We start from the raw sequence: 16,359 nt of genomic DNA, 5'->3' as shown, positions 1-16,359 counted from the left end.
ATGTATTCAAGAATAGAGTTGGGGAGCACCATAGTTAAGAATAATGTTTTACTTCCTCTCACTTGGCATCAAATTGGTGCTAGTGGCATCCACATAGAAAATTTTCTTGTGACTGTTTCTCAGCTTAGGATTCCTCTTATTCCCACCTCAGTTTTTTTCTTGTGTCCCAAATCTACCTTTTAAGCACTTCTACCATAGCTGTAAATGTTTATTCATCTATTTATATATGTTTCTTTCCGCTTGGTTGAGAGATCTCTTGAGGGCAAGCTGAAAGTCTCATTCGTCTTGACCACTTTAGCATCTAGCACTGTTTCTGTCATAGTTGCTTTAAAAAAATGCCTGATTTAATTGACTCTAGGTCCCTCTTTCAAGTTACTTTCTTTAGCTGTATTTTATGTGTCCTCTGATTCCTCCTGACATGTGCCTCTCTTACTCTACCCCAATACACACACACACACCCACACACACACACACACACACACACAGACACACACACAGACACATACATAATACAGTCTTCTTTCTTTCTTCTCATGGCACAGCTTCTCATTTTAATTGGAAGGGTAACCCAACAGCTTAAATATGAGAAGTCCTTCATTTCTACATTCACTTTCAATGTAGCTGGGGAAATACCACTGGTACTCACTTCAGCATGGGACTGACAGAACATTTTTAGAGCACTCCTGTTACTGTCCAGAGAGAGCAGTCCTTCTGCAATATGTACATGAACTTAATACGTCCTCTTTTGCTATTTACAGTTGCACCAAAATCTAACTGTGGTCAAAATGTATAGCTTGGCCTAATTCATTGACAGTGAATAGGAATAGCTTGGTGTTTGGGCTACCCAGTGCCAAAGCAATCAATTAATTTGGTGTGTGTGTGTGTGTGTGTGTGTGTGTGTGTACACGGAGGTGGTGGGGGAAAGGGAGAGAATGGGAAGGTGGAAAAGTGACAATTTTTCTAATATTAACACATTGTTGGACAAACGGCATATTGACCTGAAGATATGAATCAATATTTCTTTACCTGATGGCATGTTATAGGAATTAAGAAAGGAGCCTTATAAGCTTTTCGTAACTGACAATCTTCCACAGCTCCATGAATGAGGATGACATAAATTACAGTTTCATCATAGATATCAGTTTTGGTGTTCTTTGGTATATCTTTTACATAAATGTTACAGAGTTTTAACTGCATCTTGTAATTCCAATCCTATAAGAAAAACACAATTTCATAGTCTATTGTTTATAAAGTTTAACATAAATTCCTAAATAGTTAATTTCTAACAATACTTTAGGGCAATTTCACTCAGAGAGAAGTACAATTTTATATAAACACCTCTTACCTCATAAGATAAATGCTCCCTGATTTTTTTGGCAGTAATAGAAAGTCCAAGTTTTAGCCACATTTTATATTCAATGTGAGGACAGAATTGTTCAAAAGCTTCATACAAGTGATGTTTGGGAATAAAGTATGCCTGGAAAAAAGAGGATATCAATTTTTTAAAAGTCTTTTATTGAATTTGTTACAATATTGCTCTGTTTTATGTTTTGGTTTTTTGGCTGCAAAGAATGTGGGATCTTAGTTTCCCAACCTGGGATGGAACCCACACTCCCTGCATTGGAAGGTGAAGTCTTAACCACTGGACCGCCAGGGAAGTCCCAGAGGGTATCAGTTTAACATTTCATCCTGTGTACCCATGATTTAATGAAATGAGGTTTTCTCATTTATATATGTAACATTAAAGCTAATAATTTAATTTATATAGATTCATGTTATTGCCTGGAAACCTAATAAAATGTATCTATTTAGTAAATATTTGTGCAATCTTGTCATACACTAAGCACTAAAAGACTACATGATCCAATGAGAGGTTCTTTATTATCCTTATAGATTCTGAAAAAAATAGAAAACCAAGTATCAAAGGTCATTTAACCTTTTCTAAAGACATAAGTATTTCTAAAAACATATTATTTGAGGGGAGCAAGTGTTTTGGTCAATAATAAAATGCGGATACTAACAATGAACAGACTATTGGCTATTAGGAATAAGCTGCTATGAATACACAAGGCATTGTGTATGTTGGTTTTAATTTCTCTTAATAAGTATCTATGAGTGGGGTTGCTGGGTAATAGGGTAAGTGTGTATTTAACCTTATAAGAAACTGCCAAACTGTTTTCAGATGAAGTTGTAACATTTTACCCTTTAACTAGCCATGTATGAGAATTTCAGTTGCTTCACATCCTTGCTAATACCTTGTGTTCAGTTTTTTTTATTTTTAGCCAATGTAGTAGGTATGTAGTGATAACTTATCATGATTTTAATTTGCATTTCTCTGAGAGCTAATGATATTGATTATCTTCTTCATGTGTTTATGGGCCATTTGTATATTCTTTTGTGAAGTATCTGTTCAAATCCTTTGCCCAATTTTTAAAATTGAAGCATAGTTGATTTATAATATTATACTAGTTACAGGTGTACAACAGAGTGATCCAGTATTATTATATATTATACTCCATTTCAAGTTATTACAAAGTATTGACTCTATTCCCTGTACTGTACAATATATTTTTGTAGCTTATTTATTTTACACATAGTAGTTTGTACTTCTTAATCCTCTGCCCTTATTTTGTCCCACCCCCTTCCCTCTCCTTATTGGTAACCACTAATTTGTTTTCTGTATCTGTGAGTCCATTTCTGTTTTGTCATATTAATTTGTTTGTTTTCTTTTTTTAGATTCCACATATAAGTGATAACTTATAGTATTTGTCTTTCTCTGTCTGACTTATTTCACTAAATATAATACCCTCCATGTCCATCCATGTTGTTGCAAATGTCAGACTTTCATTCTTTTTTTATGGCTTAGTTATATTACCATATATATGTATATAATATATATATATCACCACTTAGGTTGCTTCCATGTCTTGGCTGTTATAAATAATACTACTGTGAACATTGGGGTACATGTATCTTTTCGAATTAATGTTTTCATTTTCTTCATATACCTATCCAAGAGCAGAATTCCTGGATTATATGGTAACTCTATTTTTAGCTTTTAGGAACCTCCATACTGTTTTCCATAGTGGCACAAATTTACATTCTCACAAATAGTGTACTAGGCCTCCCTTTATCCACATCCTCACCAACATTTGTTATTTGCAGACTTTTTTTTTTCACTTTTTGACCGCACCATGCAGTATGTGGGATCTTAGTTCCCCAACCAGGGATCAAACCTGGGGCCCCTACGGTGGAAGCACGGAGTCTTAAACACTGGACTGGCAGGGAAGTCCCATTGTTATTTGTAGACTTTTTGATGATAGCCATTCTGACAAAGGTGAGCTGATATCGCATTGTGGTTTTGATTTGCATTTCTCTGATAATTAACAATGATGAGCATCTTTTCATGTGCCTGTTGGCCTTCTGTATATCTTCTTTGGAAAATATCTGTTCAGGTCTTCTGTGCATTATGTAATTGAGTTGTTTTGATATTGAGTTATATGAGCTGTTTATATATTTTGATATTAACCTGTTATTAGTCATGTAATTTACAAATATTTTCTCCCAATCAATAAGTTGTCTTTTTGTTTTGTCAACGGTTTCCTTTGCCATGGAAAATCTTGTAAGATTGTTTTTTGTTTCCTTTGCCTTAGGAGACAGATCCAAAAAAATATTGCTACGATTTATATCAAAGAGTGTTCTGCCTATGCTCTTTTCTAGGAGTTTACAATAACCAGTCTTACATTTAGGTCTTTAATTCATTTTGAGTTTATTTTGTATATGGTGTGAGAAAAAGTTCTAATTTCATTTTTACATGTAGCTGTCCAGTTTTCCCAGCAACACTTACTGAAGAGCCTGTCTTTTCTCCATTGCATATTTTTGCCGTCTTTTGTTGTAGATTAGTTGACCATAAGTACATGGGTTTATTTCTGGGTTCTCTATTCTGTTCCATTAATCTGTGTCTGTTCCTGTGCCAGTACCATACTGTCTTGCTTACTGAAGTTTTGTAGCATAGTCTGAAGTCAGGGAGCATGCTATCTCCAGCTTTGCTCTTTTTTCTCAAGATTGCTTTGGCAATTTTGTGTCTTTGGTAGTTCCATATAAATTTTAGGATTATTTGTTCTAGTTCTGTGAAAAATGTCATGGGTAGTTTGATAAGGATTGCATTAAATCTATAGACTGCTTAGAGTAGTATGGACATTTTAACAATATTTTCTTCCTATCCATGAACACAGGATATCTTTCCATTTCTTTGTATTATCTTTAATTTCCTTCATCAATGTTTTATAGTTTTCAGAGTATAGATCTTTTACCTCTTTGGTAAAGCTTATTCCTATATATTTTATTCTTTCTGATGTGTTAAACAGGACTGTTTTCTTTTATTCTCTTTCTGATAGTTCATTATTTGTATATTGAAAAGCAGTATATTAATCTTGTACTCTGCAACTTTACTGAATTCCTCTATTAGTTCTAATAGTTTTTTCAGTGGAGACTTTAGGATTTTGTCATCTGCAAATAGTGACAGTTTTACTTCTTTGCTTCCAGTTTGGATGCCTTTTATTTGTTTTTCTTCTCTGATTTCTGTGGCTAGGACTTCCAATGGAATGTTAAATATAAGTGGCAAGAGTGAGCATCCTTGTCTTGTTCCTGACTGTAGAGGAAAAGCTTTCAGCTTTTCACCATTGAGTGTGATGTTAGCTGTGGATTTGTCATAAATGGCTTTCATTATGTTGAGATATGTTCTCTCTATACCAACTTTGATGAGGGTTTTTATCATGAATGAATGTTGAATTTTGTCAAATCCTTTTTCTGTGTCTCCTTTGATGATTTGTGATTTTTATCCTTCATTTTGTTAATGTGGTGAATCACATTGATTGATTTGTAGATAATGAACCATCCATGCATCCTTGGAATAATTCCACTTGGTCATGGTGTATGATCTTTTTTATATACTGTTGAATTCAGTTTGCTAATATTTTATCAAGGATTTTTGCATCTATATTCATCATAGATATTGGCCTGTAATTTTCTTTCTTTCTTTTTTTTCGCAGTAGTAGTCATGTATTGTAGTCATGTATTGCTTAGAATCTTCCCTCTTAGAACTGCTCTTGCTGTGTCCCACAGATTTTGCAAAGTTGTGGTTTTATTTTCATTTGTCTTGAGGTATTTTCTGATATCCTCTTTGATTTATTCATTGACCCACTGTTTTTTTGGTAACATGTTCTTTGTTATTTATTTATTTATTTATTTGCTTGTTTATTTATTTATTTATTTTTGGCTGCATTGGGTCTTCGTTGCTGTGCACGGGCTTTCTCTAGTTGTGGCAAGTGGGGGCTGCTCTTCGCTGCGGTACACAGGCTTCTCATTGCAGTGGCTTCTCTCGTTGTGGACCACAGGCTCTAGGTGCGAGGGCTTCACTAGTTGTGACACGCAGGCTCAGTGGTTGTGGCTCATCGGCCCTAGAGCACAGGTTCAGTAGTTGTGGCACACAGGCTTAGTTGCTCCGTACCGTGTGGGATCTTCCCAGACCAGGGCTCGAACCTGTGTCCCCTGCATTGGCAGGCGGATTCTTAACCACTGCACCACCAGGGAAGTCCAATAGTCTCCACGTGTTTGTGTTTTTCCCAGTTTTCTTTCTGTAATTGATTTTAGTTTCATATCATTGTGGTTGGGGAAAATGCTTGATATAATTTCTCTCCTCTTAAATTTGTCAAGACTTGTTTTGTGGACTAGTATGTGATCTATCCTGAAGAACATTCCATGTACACTTAAAAAGAATTTGTCTTCTGCTGTTTTTGAATGGAAAGTTCTGTAGATATTTATTAAGTCCAACTGGTCTTGTATGTCATTTAAGACCACTGTTTCCATATTGATTTTCTGTCTGGGTGATCTGTCCATTGATGTAAATGGGGCATTAAAAGTCCCCTGCTATTACTGTATTGTCAGTTTCTCCCTTTATGTCTGTTAATATTTGCTTTATATATTTAGGTGCTCCTTATATTTGGTGCATATATGTTAATGAGTGTTATATCCTCTTCTTTTATTGATCCCTTTATCATCATATAATTCCTTTCTTTGCCTTTTGTTATAGACTTTGTTTTAAAGTCTATTTTGCCTGATGTGAGTATTGGTACCAGAGCTTTCTTATTTCTACTTGCATGAAATATCTTTTTCCATACCCTCACTTTCAGTCTGTGTGCATCTTTAGCTCTGAAGTGAGTCTCTGGTAAGCAGCATATAAATGGGTTTTGTTTTTCTTATCCAATCAGCCAGCCTATGTCTTTTGATTGGAGCATTTAGTCCATTGACATTTAAAATGATTATTGATACGTATGTACTTATTGCTATTTGTTACTTGTTTTCTGGCTGTTTTTGTAGTTCTCTGTTCCTTTCTCCGTTTTTCGTTTCTTCCCTTGTGGTTTGATGATTTTCTTTAGTGGTAGGCTTGTGTTCCTTTTTTCTCTAGTTTTTGTGTATCTATTGTAAGTTTTTGATTTGCGGTTACTATGGGGTTCATATATGTTGACCTATAGCTATATCTACTTATTTTAAACAGATAGTCATTTAAGTTCAAACACATTCTAAAATATCTACTTTTTTTTACTCCCTTGTCTCAGGTTTTGTGTTTTCGATGTCATATTTACATCTTCATTTTTATCTCTAACTATTTATTGTAGTTATAGTTGATTTTACAATTTTTTTGTCTTTTAATCTTGTAATAGCTTAATTAACTGATCCACAACTTTTACTATATATTTGCCTTTATTAGTGGCTTTTTTCCTTTCCTGACTCTTTTACTGCCATCTCCAAACTACTCTTTTAAGTTCTAAAATTTCCTTTAGATTCTTTTCTATTTTTCAATATTTCCTATGTCTTCTCTCATAAAGATTATATTTTCCTTTAGTTGCTTGAACATATTTCCCTTTAGTTCTTTGAATAAGAACTAAAGGGAATAAGAACTATAAGAATAGCGCTTTCATGTCCTCATTTAATCCATATTCTGGGCAATCTCACTGTTGGTTTTTTATTTATTAACCCACCCACCCCCAAACACACACACACACACACACACACACACACACACACACACTATGGGTCACATGTTCATGTTTCTTTGCTTGTTTAGTAATTCATGATTGCTGATGATAAATTGTAGAGATTCCAGATTCTGTTATCTTCCTTTGAGCACTGCTTATTTTTGTTGTAGTAGGCCCTTCATTTACTGTCTGGTAACCTTGAGCTTGTATAGGTTGATTTGTTTAATAAGTAGAAAACTCTAGGTATTTTCCATGATTGTGTAATTTAGTGGTACTTAACCTCCAAATTTTGTCTCCACTGTGAAGCCTGCCAGGGCTTGCTCTCAGGCTTTGTTATAGTAAATCTAGAGCTAACCTTATTAAGTCATGGTATTTACTCCTAAGGTCTATTCCTTCTGTTCTCTCACCCCCATGCCTGAGGTTTTAAAAGTTCTATCCTTTCTGGCAAGACAGAACCTTAAACATCTCAAATCCCTGGCACTCCTTGACCTCTAATATCTCTGGTCCATTCTTAGCAGTCTGATAATTTAGTTTTGTCTCATCTTGTGCATGTGCACCCTATCCCTCAACCAAGGACTTGTGGAGAACCACCACACAGATTCCTCAGTTCTCCCTCTGTGCAACTCCTGCTCCTATGCCCAGTTCTACAGATTCCAACCACTTTAGCTGCCACAATTTCTTATCTCTCCCATCTCAGCTCAGCAGGATCATGGACTTCCTCTTGGATTCTTATTGCGCTGTGGTTGGAAAGTGTCCTAGTGAGAGGGTCAGGGTGGATGTGGGGCTTATCTTGTGAGCTTCTCTTCTCTCGAGGTTTCCAAACTTAACACTGCCTGTTTTCCAATGGCTGAAAATATTTGTCTCATATATTTTGTCAAGTTCTATGGTTATTTATGGTGAGTATGCTACCACGTTCTCGGTAACTTCATTATATCCAGAAGCAAAAGGCTAGAGTATTTTTCTTTTTTCACACACACACACACACACACACTGTATTTTATTTTTACAAGAGATAAATAGACTGACACCAAGCATTGTACATGGGTGACCACAACAAAAGCAACAATGATTGCAATTACCAAACATGAAACACACTCATACTATGTCATAATATTGACATTCAGTCCAGTAATCCTCCACTGTAACAGCTCCTTTACTTTGCAGTGAAAATTGATTTGTATATTCTTTGCCTCTGAGTCCTTGTGGGATTTTTTTTTTTTAATTCAGACAGAAAGTCACAAAAATTATACTCATCCTCATCAGTTCACTCAGTCCCATGTAATTAATTTTTTTTTCATCTTGATCTTTTGTTAGCACTTTTATGAGTTCATCAGTTTTTCATTAGAGTTCTGAAAATGCTTATTCATTCAGTTCAGCAGTACAGTCAGTTACCAGAAACCTGTACTTGTCAGAGTCTTTTCCATGAATTTCTTAAAGATGAAACCCTTTTATAGGAACATATTTGCAAAAGCATCAGAGTACACACAGAACTGTCTGTAAATGACAAAAGACTTAAAAATGACCACAGTTAAAAATTTGATGAAAGTTCATAACAATGCAGTTGACAAGAAAATTAGTTATTTCTGAGATATACATTTTAAGGTAATAACTAGGATTATGACTTATAACATCATACCAGAACATATAAGATTTTTAGAAATTTCATGTAATGTCTGAAACATTTATATTAACATATTTCCATACAAATAACCCAATGAACGTTTAGTATTAGTTGTTTTGTTTATTTGTTTTTTATACTGCAGGTTCTTATTAGGCATCAATTTTATACACATCAGTGTATACATGTCAATCCCAATCGCCCAATTCAGCACAACACCATCCCCACCCCACCGCAGTTTTCCCCCCTTGGTGTCCATATGTTCGTTCTCTACATCTGTGTCTCAACCTCTGCCCTGCAAACTGGCTCATCTGTACCATTTTTCTAGGTTCCACATACATGCGTTAATATACGATATTTGTTTTTCTCTTTCTGACTTACTTCACTCTGTATGACAGTCTCTAGATCCATCCACGTCTCAACAAATGACTCAATTTCGTTCCTTTTTATGGCTGAGTAATATTCCATTGTATATATGTACCACATCTTCTTTATCCATTCGTCTGTTGATGGGCATTTAGGTTGCTTCCATGACCTGGCTATTGTAAATAGTGCTGCAATGAACATTCGGGTGCATGTGTCTTTTTGAATTACGGTTTTCTCTGGGTATATGCCCAGTAGTGGGATTGCTGGGTCATATGGTAATTCTATGTTTAGTTTTTTGAGGAACCTCCATATTGTTCTCCATAGTGGCTGTATCAATTTACATTCCCACCAACAGTGCAAGAGGGTTCCCTTTTCTCCACACCCTCTCCAGCATTTGTTGTTTGTAGATTTTCTGATGATGCCCAGTCTAACTGGTGTGAGGTGATACCTCATTGTAGTTCTGATTTGCATTTCTCTAATAATTAGTGATGTTGAGCAGCTTTTCATGTGCTTTGTGGCCGTCTGTATGTCTTCTTTGGAGAAATGTCTATTTAGGTCTTCTGCCCATTTTTGGATTGGGGTGTTTGTTTCTTTAATATTGAGCTGAATGAGCTGTTTATATATTTTGGAGATTAATCCTTTATCCGTTGATTCGTTTGCAAATATTTTCTCCCATTCTGAGGGTTGTCTTTTCGTCTTGTTTATGGTTTCCTTTGCTGTGCAAAAGCTTTGAAGTTTCATTAGGTCCCATTTGTTTATTTTTGTTTTTATTTCCATTACTCTAGGATGTGGATCAAAAAAGATCTTGCTGTGATTTATGTCAAAGAGTGTTTTTCCTATGTTTTCCTCTAAGAGTTTTATAGTGTCCAGTCTTACATTTAGGTCTCGAATCCATTTTGAGTTTATTTTTGTGTATGGTGTTAGGGAGTATTCTAATTTCATTCTTTTGCATGTAGCTGTCCAGTTTTCCCAGCACCACTTATTGAAGAGACTGTCTTTTCTCCATTGTATATCCTTGCCTCCTTTGTCATAGATTAGTTGACCATAGGTGCGTGGGTTTATCTCTGGGCTTTCTATCTTGTTCCATTGATCTATGTTTCTGTTTTTGTGCCAGTACCATATTGTCTTGATTACTGTAGCTTTGTAGTATAGTCTGAAGTCAGGGCGTCTGATTCCTCCAGCTCCGTTTTTTTCCCTCAAGACTGCTTTGGCTATTCGGGGTCTTTTGTGTCTCCATACAAATTTTAAGATGATTTGTTCTAGTTCCGTAAAAAATGCCATTGGTAATTTGATAGGGATCGCATTGAATCTGTAGATTGCTTTGGGTAGTATAGTCATTTTCACAATGTTGAGTCTTCCAATCCAAGAACATGGTATATCTCTCCATCTGTTGGTATCATCTTTAATTTCTTTCATCAGTGTCTTATAGTTTTCTGCATACAGGTCTTTTGTCTCCCTAGGTAAGTTTATTCCTAGGTATTTTATTCTTTTTGTTGCAATGGTAAATGGGAGTGTTTCCATAATTTCTCTTTCAGATTTTTCATCATTAGTGTATAGGAATGGAAGAGATTTCTGTGCATTAATTTTGTATCCTGCAACTTTACCATATTCATTAATTAGCTCTAGCAGTTTTCTGGTGGCAGTTTTAGGATTCTCTATGTATAATATCATGTCATCTGCAAACAGTGACAGTTTTACTTCTTCTTTTCCAACTTGTATTCCTTTTATTTCTTTTTCTTCTCTGATTGCCGTGGCTAAGACTTCCAGAACTATGTTGAATAATAGTGGTGAGAGTGGACATCCTTGTCTCGTTCCTGATCTTAGAGGAAATGCTTTCAGTTTTTCACCATTGAGAATGATGTTTGCTGTGGGTTTGTCATATATGGCCTTTATTATGTTGAGGTAGGTTCCCTCTATGCCCACTTTCTGGAGAGTTTTTATCATAAATGGGTGTTGAATTTTGTCAAAAGCTTTTTCTGCATCTATTGAGATGATCATATGGTTTTTCTTCTTCAATTTGTTAATATGGTGTATCACATTGACTGATTTGCGTATATTGAAGAATCCTTGCATCCCTGGGATAAATCCCACTTGATCATGGTGTATGATCCTTTTAATGTGCTGTTGGATTCTGTTTGCTAGTATTTTGTTGAGGATTTTTGCATCTATATTCATCAGTGATATCGGTCTGTAATTTTCTTTCTTTGTAGTGTCTTTGTCTGGTTTTGGTATCAGGGTGATGGTGGCCTCATAGAATGAGTTTGGGAGTGTTCCTTCCTCTGCAGTTTTTTGGAAGAGTTTGAGAAGGATAGGTGTTAGCTCTTCTCTAAATGTTTGATAGAATTCACCTGTGAAGCCATCTGGTCCTGGACTTCTGTTTGTTGGAAGATTTTTAATCAGAGTTTCAATTTCATTGCTTGTGATTGGCCTGTTCATATTTTCTGTTTCTTCCTCGTTCAGTCTTGGAAGGTTATACCTTTCTAAGAATTTGTCCATTTCTTCCAGGTTGTCCATTTTATTGGCATAGAGTTGCTTGTAGTAGTCTCTTAGGATGCTTTGTATTTCTGCGGTGTCTGTTGTAACTTCTCCTTTTTCATTTCTGATTTTATTGATTTGAGTCCTCTCCCTCTTTTTCTTGATGAGTCTGGCTAATGGCTTATCAATTTTGTTTATCTTCTCAAAGAACCAGCTTTTAGTTTTATTGATCTTTGCTATTGTTTTCTTTGTTTCTATTTCATTTATTTCTGCTCTGATCTTTATGATTTCTTTCCTTCTGCTAACTTTGGGTTTTGTTTGTTCTTCTTTCTCTAGTTTCTTTAGGTGTAAGGTTAGATTGTTTACTTGAGATTTTTCTTGTTTCTTTAGGTAGGCTTCTATAGCTATAAACTTCCCTCTTAGAACCGCTTTTGCTGCATCCCATAGGTTTTGGGTTGTCGTGTTTTCATTGTCATTTGTCTCTAGGTATTTTTTGATTTCTTCTTTGATTTCTTCAGTGATCTCTTGGTTATTTAGTAACGTATTGTTTAGCCTCCATGTGTTTGTCTTTTTAACGTTTTTTTCCCTGTAATTCATTTCTAATCTCATAGCATTGTGGTCAGAAAAGATGCTTGATATGATTTCAATTTTCTTAAATTTACTGAGGCTTGATTTGTGACCCAAGATGTGATCTATCCTGGAGAATGTTCCGTGCGCACTTGAGAAGAACGTGTAATCTGCTGATTTTGGAGGGAATGTCCTATAAATATAATTAAATCTATCTGGTCTATTGTGTCATTTAAAGCTTCTGTTTCCTTATTTATTTTCATTTTGGATGATCTGTCCATTGGTGTAAGTGAGGTGTTAAAGTCCCCCACTATTATTGTGTTACTGTCAATTTCCTCTTTTATGGCTGTTAGCAGTTGCCTTATGTATTGGGGTGCTCCTATGTTGGGTGCATATCTATTTATAATTGTTATATCTTCTTCTTGGATTGATCCCTTGGTCATTAAGTAGTGTCCTTCCTTGTCTCTTGTAACATTCTTTACTTTAAAGTCTATTTTATCTGATATGAGTATAGCTACTCCAGCTTTCTTTTGATTTCCATTTGCATGGAATATCTTTTTCCATCCCCTCACTTTCAGTCTGTATGTGTCCCTAGGTCTAAAGTGGGTCTCTTGTAGACAGCATATATATGGGTCTTGTTTTTGTATCCATTCAGCAAGCCTGTGTCTTTTGGTTGGAGCATTTAATCCATTCACGTTTAAGGAAATTATGGATATGTATGTTCCTATGACGATTTTCTTAATTGTTTTGGGTTTGTTTTTGTAGGTCCTTTTCTTCTCTTGTGTTTCCCACTTAGAGAAGTTCCTTTAGCATTTGTTGTAGAGCTGGTTTGGTGGTGCTGAATTCTCTTAGCTTTTGCTTGTCTGTAAAGCTTTTGATTTCTCCATCAAACCTAAATGAGATCCTTGCCGGGTAGAGTAATCTTGGTTGTAGGTTCTTCCCTTTCATCACTTTAAGTATATCATGCCACTCCCTTCTGGCTTGTAGAGTTTCTGCTGAGAAATCAGCTGTTAACCTTATGGGAGTTCCCTTGTATGTTATTTGTCGTTTTTCCCTTGCTGCTTTCAATAATTTTTCTTTGTCTTTAATTTTTGCCATTTTGATTACTATGTGTCTCGGCGTGTTTCTCCTTGGGTTTATCCTGTATGGGACTCTCTGCGCTTCCTGGACTTGGGTGGCTATTTCCTTTCCCATGTTAGGGAAGTTTTCGACTCTAATCCCTTCAAATATTTTCTCTGGCCCTTTCTCTCTCTCTTCTCCTTCTGGGACCCCTATAATGCGAATGTTGTTGTGTTTAATGTTGTCCCAGAGGTCTCTTAGGCTGTCTTCATTTCTTTTCACTCTTTTTTCTTTAGTCTGTTCCGCAGCAGTGAATTCCACCATTCTGTCTTCCAGGTCACTTATCCGTTCTTCTGCCTCAGTTATTCTGCTATTGATTCCTTCTAGTGTAGTTTTCATTTCAGTTATTGTATTGGTCATCTCTGTTTGTTTGTTCTTTAATTCTTCTAGGTCTTTGTTAATCATTTCTTGCATCTTCTCAATCTTTGCCTCCATTCTTATTCCGAGGTCCTGGATCATCTTCACTATCATTATTCTGAATTCTTTTTCTGGAAGGTTGCCTATCTCCACTTCATTTAGTTGTTTTTCTGGCTTTTTTTCTTGTTCCTTCATCTGATATATAGCCCTCTGCCTTTTCATCTTGTCTATCTTTCTGTAACTGTGGGTTTGGGTCCACAGGCTGCAGGATTGTAGTTTTTCTTGCTTCTGCTGCCTGCCCTCTGGTGGTTGAGGCTATCTAAGAGGCTTGATGGGAGGCTCTGGTGGTGGGTAGAGCTGACTGTTGCTGTGGCGGACAGAGCTCCATAACACTTTAATCCACTTGACTGTTTATGGGTGGGGCTGGGTTCCCTCCCTGTTGGTTGTTTTGCCTGAGGCAACCCAACACTGGAGCTTACCTGGGCTCTTTGATGGGGTTAATGGCAGACTCTGGGAGGGCTCACGCCAAGGAGCACTTCCCAGAACCTCCGCTGCCAGTGTCCTTGTCCCCACGGTGAAACAGAGCCACCTCCCGCCTCTGCAGGAGACCCCCCAACACCAGCAGGTAGGTCTGGTTCAGTCTCCCCCAGGGTCACTGCTCTTTCCCCTGGGTCCCGATGCACACACTACTTTGTGTGTGCCCTCCAAGAGTGGGGTCTCTGTTTCCCCCAGTCCTGTCAAAGTCCTGCAATCAATTCCCACTAGGCTTCAAAGTCTGATTCTCTAGGAATTCCTCCTCCCGTTGCCGGACCCCCAGGTTGGGAAGGCTGACGTGGGGCTCAGAACCTTCACTCCAGTGGGTGGACTTCTGTGGTATAAGTGTTCGCCAGTCTGTGAGTCACCCACCCAGCAGTTATGGGATTTGATTTTACTCTGATTGCGCCCCTCCTACTGTCTCACTGTGGCTTCTCCTCTGTCCTTGGACGTGGGGTATCCTCCTTGGTGAGTTCCAGTGTCTTCCTGTCGATGATTGTCCAGCAGCCAGTTGTGATTCTGGTGCTCTCGCAAGAGGGAGTGAGAGCACGTCCTTCTACTCCACCATCTTGGTTAATCCTCCTAAAGTATTTTTATGTGAATGCCCGGTATCATGTAATTTCACTTGTAAATATTCTAATATGCATTGCTGAATGATAGAGACTTTAAAAATTTTCCCTTGCCTTCTTCCTCCTCCCCTCCCTTTTTATTCCTTTGATTTGTTAAAAAAAAAAAAAAAAAAAGAAACAGGTCATTTGGCCTGTAGGACCTTCCACATTCTAGGTTTAGCTAATTATTCTCTCCTGGTGTCAATTAACTTGTTTCTCTCCTTCCTGCATTTTCTGTAAACTGATTGGATTTAGAAGCTTCAAGTTTTCTCTTTTCTTGTGCAAGAAGACTCCATGGTGCTAGTCCTTCTGTTGCATCAGATCATGAAGTATGTGATGCCCCAGTTGTCATTATTTTAGTGATGCTAAGATTATCCTTAGGTGGTGTGACCCTGGTTTTTCATTATAAAATTTCCCATTAACATTCTGCTTAGTAGTTTTAGCATCAATTGGTGATTGTTGCATAGGTTTATTACTTCATTAAGGCTGGCAAAATGGAGATATTCTAATTCTGTCAGTCTACATTTGTTAGCTGGAATTCTTCTACACAGAAGAATTTTTCATCATTTTTTTTTCTTCTTAGCTTCCTTGAAAGAGTTCATAGAGGAAAGGTAGGATAAATGTTTCATTTTTTCTTTTTTAAAAGAAGCAATAGAGAATTTCCTGGTGGTCCAGTGGTTAGGACTCCGGGCTTCCACTGCCAGGGGCCTGGGTTTGATCCCTGGTTGGGGAACTAAGATCCCTCAAGCTGCGTAGCATGGCCAAAAAAAAAAAAAAAAAAAAAAGTAAAAACATAATAAATAAAAGACTGTCCTTTAAAAAAAAAAAAGAAGCAATCTATTTTCAGAGACATAAGTTGATATCTTAACAACCTTTTTGGAATAAAAAAATAGGTGTCATTATCAACTTATGGGTTTTTTATATATTTTGGGGGTTCAATTGTTTACATCATTATTCTTTCTGAGTTCACATTAGGCCAGTGGGAGTCCCTGCTGCTTTGAGGATTTTGTCCTCAACTGTGTGTCAGGAAACTTCCATCCACTATGCTCAACTTTTCTAGTAATAAATCCCAGCTCTTTGACTTTTTCCCTTCCTTACCCTCCAAATTATGGTATTGATAGTTAAAATATCCCATCTAATTTTCCCATGAGAGATCTCATATAACCAGTTTTTCTGGTTAAATCCTTGTTTCAATATGGTAGGTTAACTTTTACAAACCATTTTGTTAGGACATTATACTGTGTTCATAAAATTTTATAACAAGTTTTTTCTTTATCATCCCTATTTTTAAAAAAACTGTCACTAGACTGTAAACATATACAAGTACAAAAATAACCTTAAATTTTGTACTAAATATTTAACAAGGTACAACAGTAAGACATAAGGTGATGTTTTCTGACCTCCACTACAGTTTTGCAGGTGGCGGAATATTTCATGGGTTCATTAGTCAAGCAGTTTAGCTCTCCTATTATTGCCCCACTGATCACAAAGTCTGTGTAAGTTATTTGGTAATTTTTCTCCTCTGACTCCCAGATTATTTGGTCAATTCCCAAACCTGGCTTTGATCTTTGAAGCTGTTCAGGAACAAAGAAAGAAAAAAAATACATATGCCAGTTAATTTACAAAAACTATTTAATTTATGGCTTTTTCCCCCTTTGGTTTTAACAATTTTAATATT

General features: G+C 36.5%; 1 protein-coding gene across 1 annotated transcript in view; it reads right to left on the bottom strand.

Moving 5' to 3' along the window:
* The window catches only part of SLC9C1 (solute carrier family 9 member C1), a 113,421-nt gene that overhangs the window by 11,131 nt on the left and 85,931 nt on the right, over positions 1–16,359 (bottom strand). Inside the window, exons 22-24 of the mRNA XM_068545668.1 lie at positions 16,082–16,255; positions 1,346–1,477; positions 1,027–1,212 (exon numbers count right to left, since the gene is read on the bottom strand). Coding sequence (XP_068401769.1) covers positions 1,027–1,212; positions 1,346–1,477; positions 16,082–16,255 — 492 coding nt within the window. The remainder of the gene's footprint in view (positions 1–1,026; positions 1,213–1,345; positions 1,478–16,081; positions 16,256–16,359) is intronic.

The sequence above is a fragment of the Eschrichtius robustus genome, chromosome 6 (genome assembly GCF_028021215.1).
Source record: "Eschrichtius robustus isolate mEscRob2 chromosome 6, mEscRob2.pri, whole genome shotgun sequence".
Taxonomy (NCBI): Eukaryota; Metazoa; Chordata; class Mammalia; order Artiodactyla; family Eschrichtiidae; genus Eschrichtius; species Eschrichtius robustus.
Note: the sequence above shows the minus strand (reverse complement) of the source record. Positions and strands in the feature narration are given on the sequence as shown.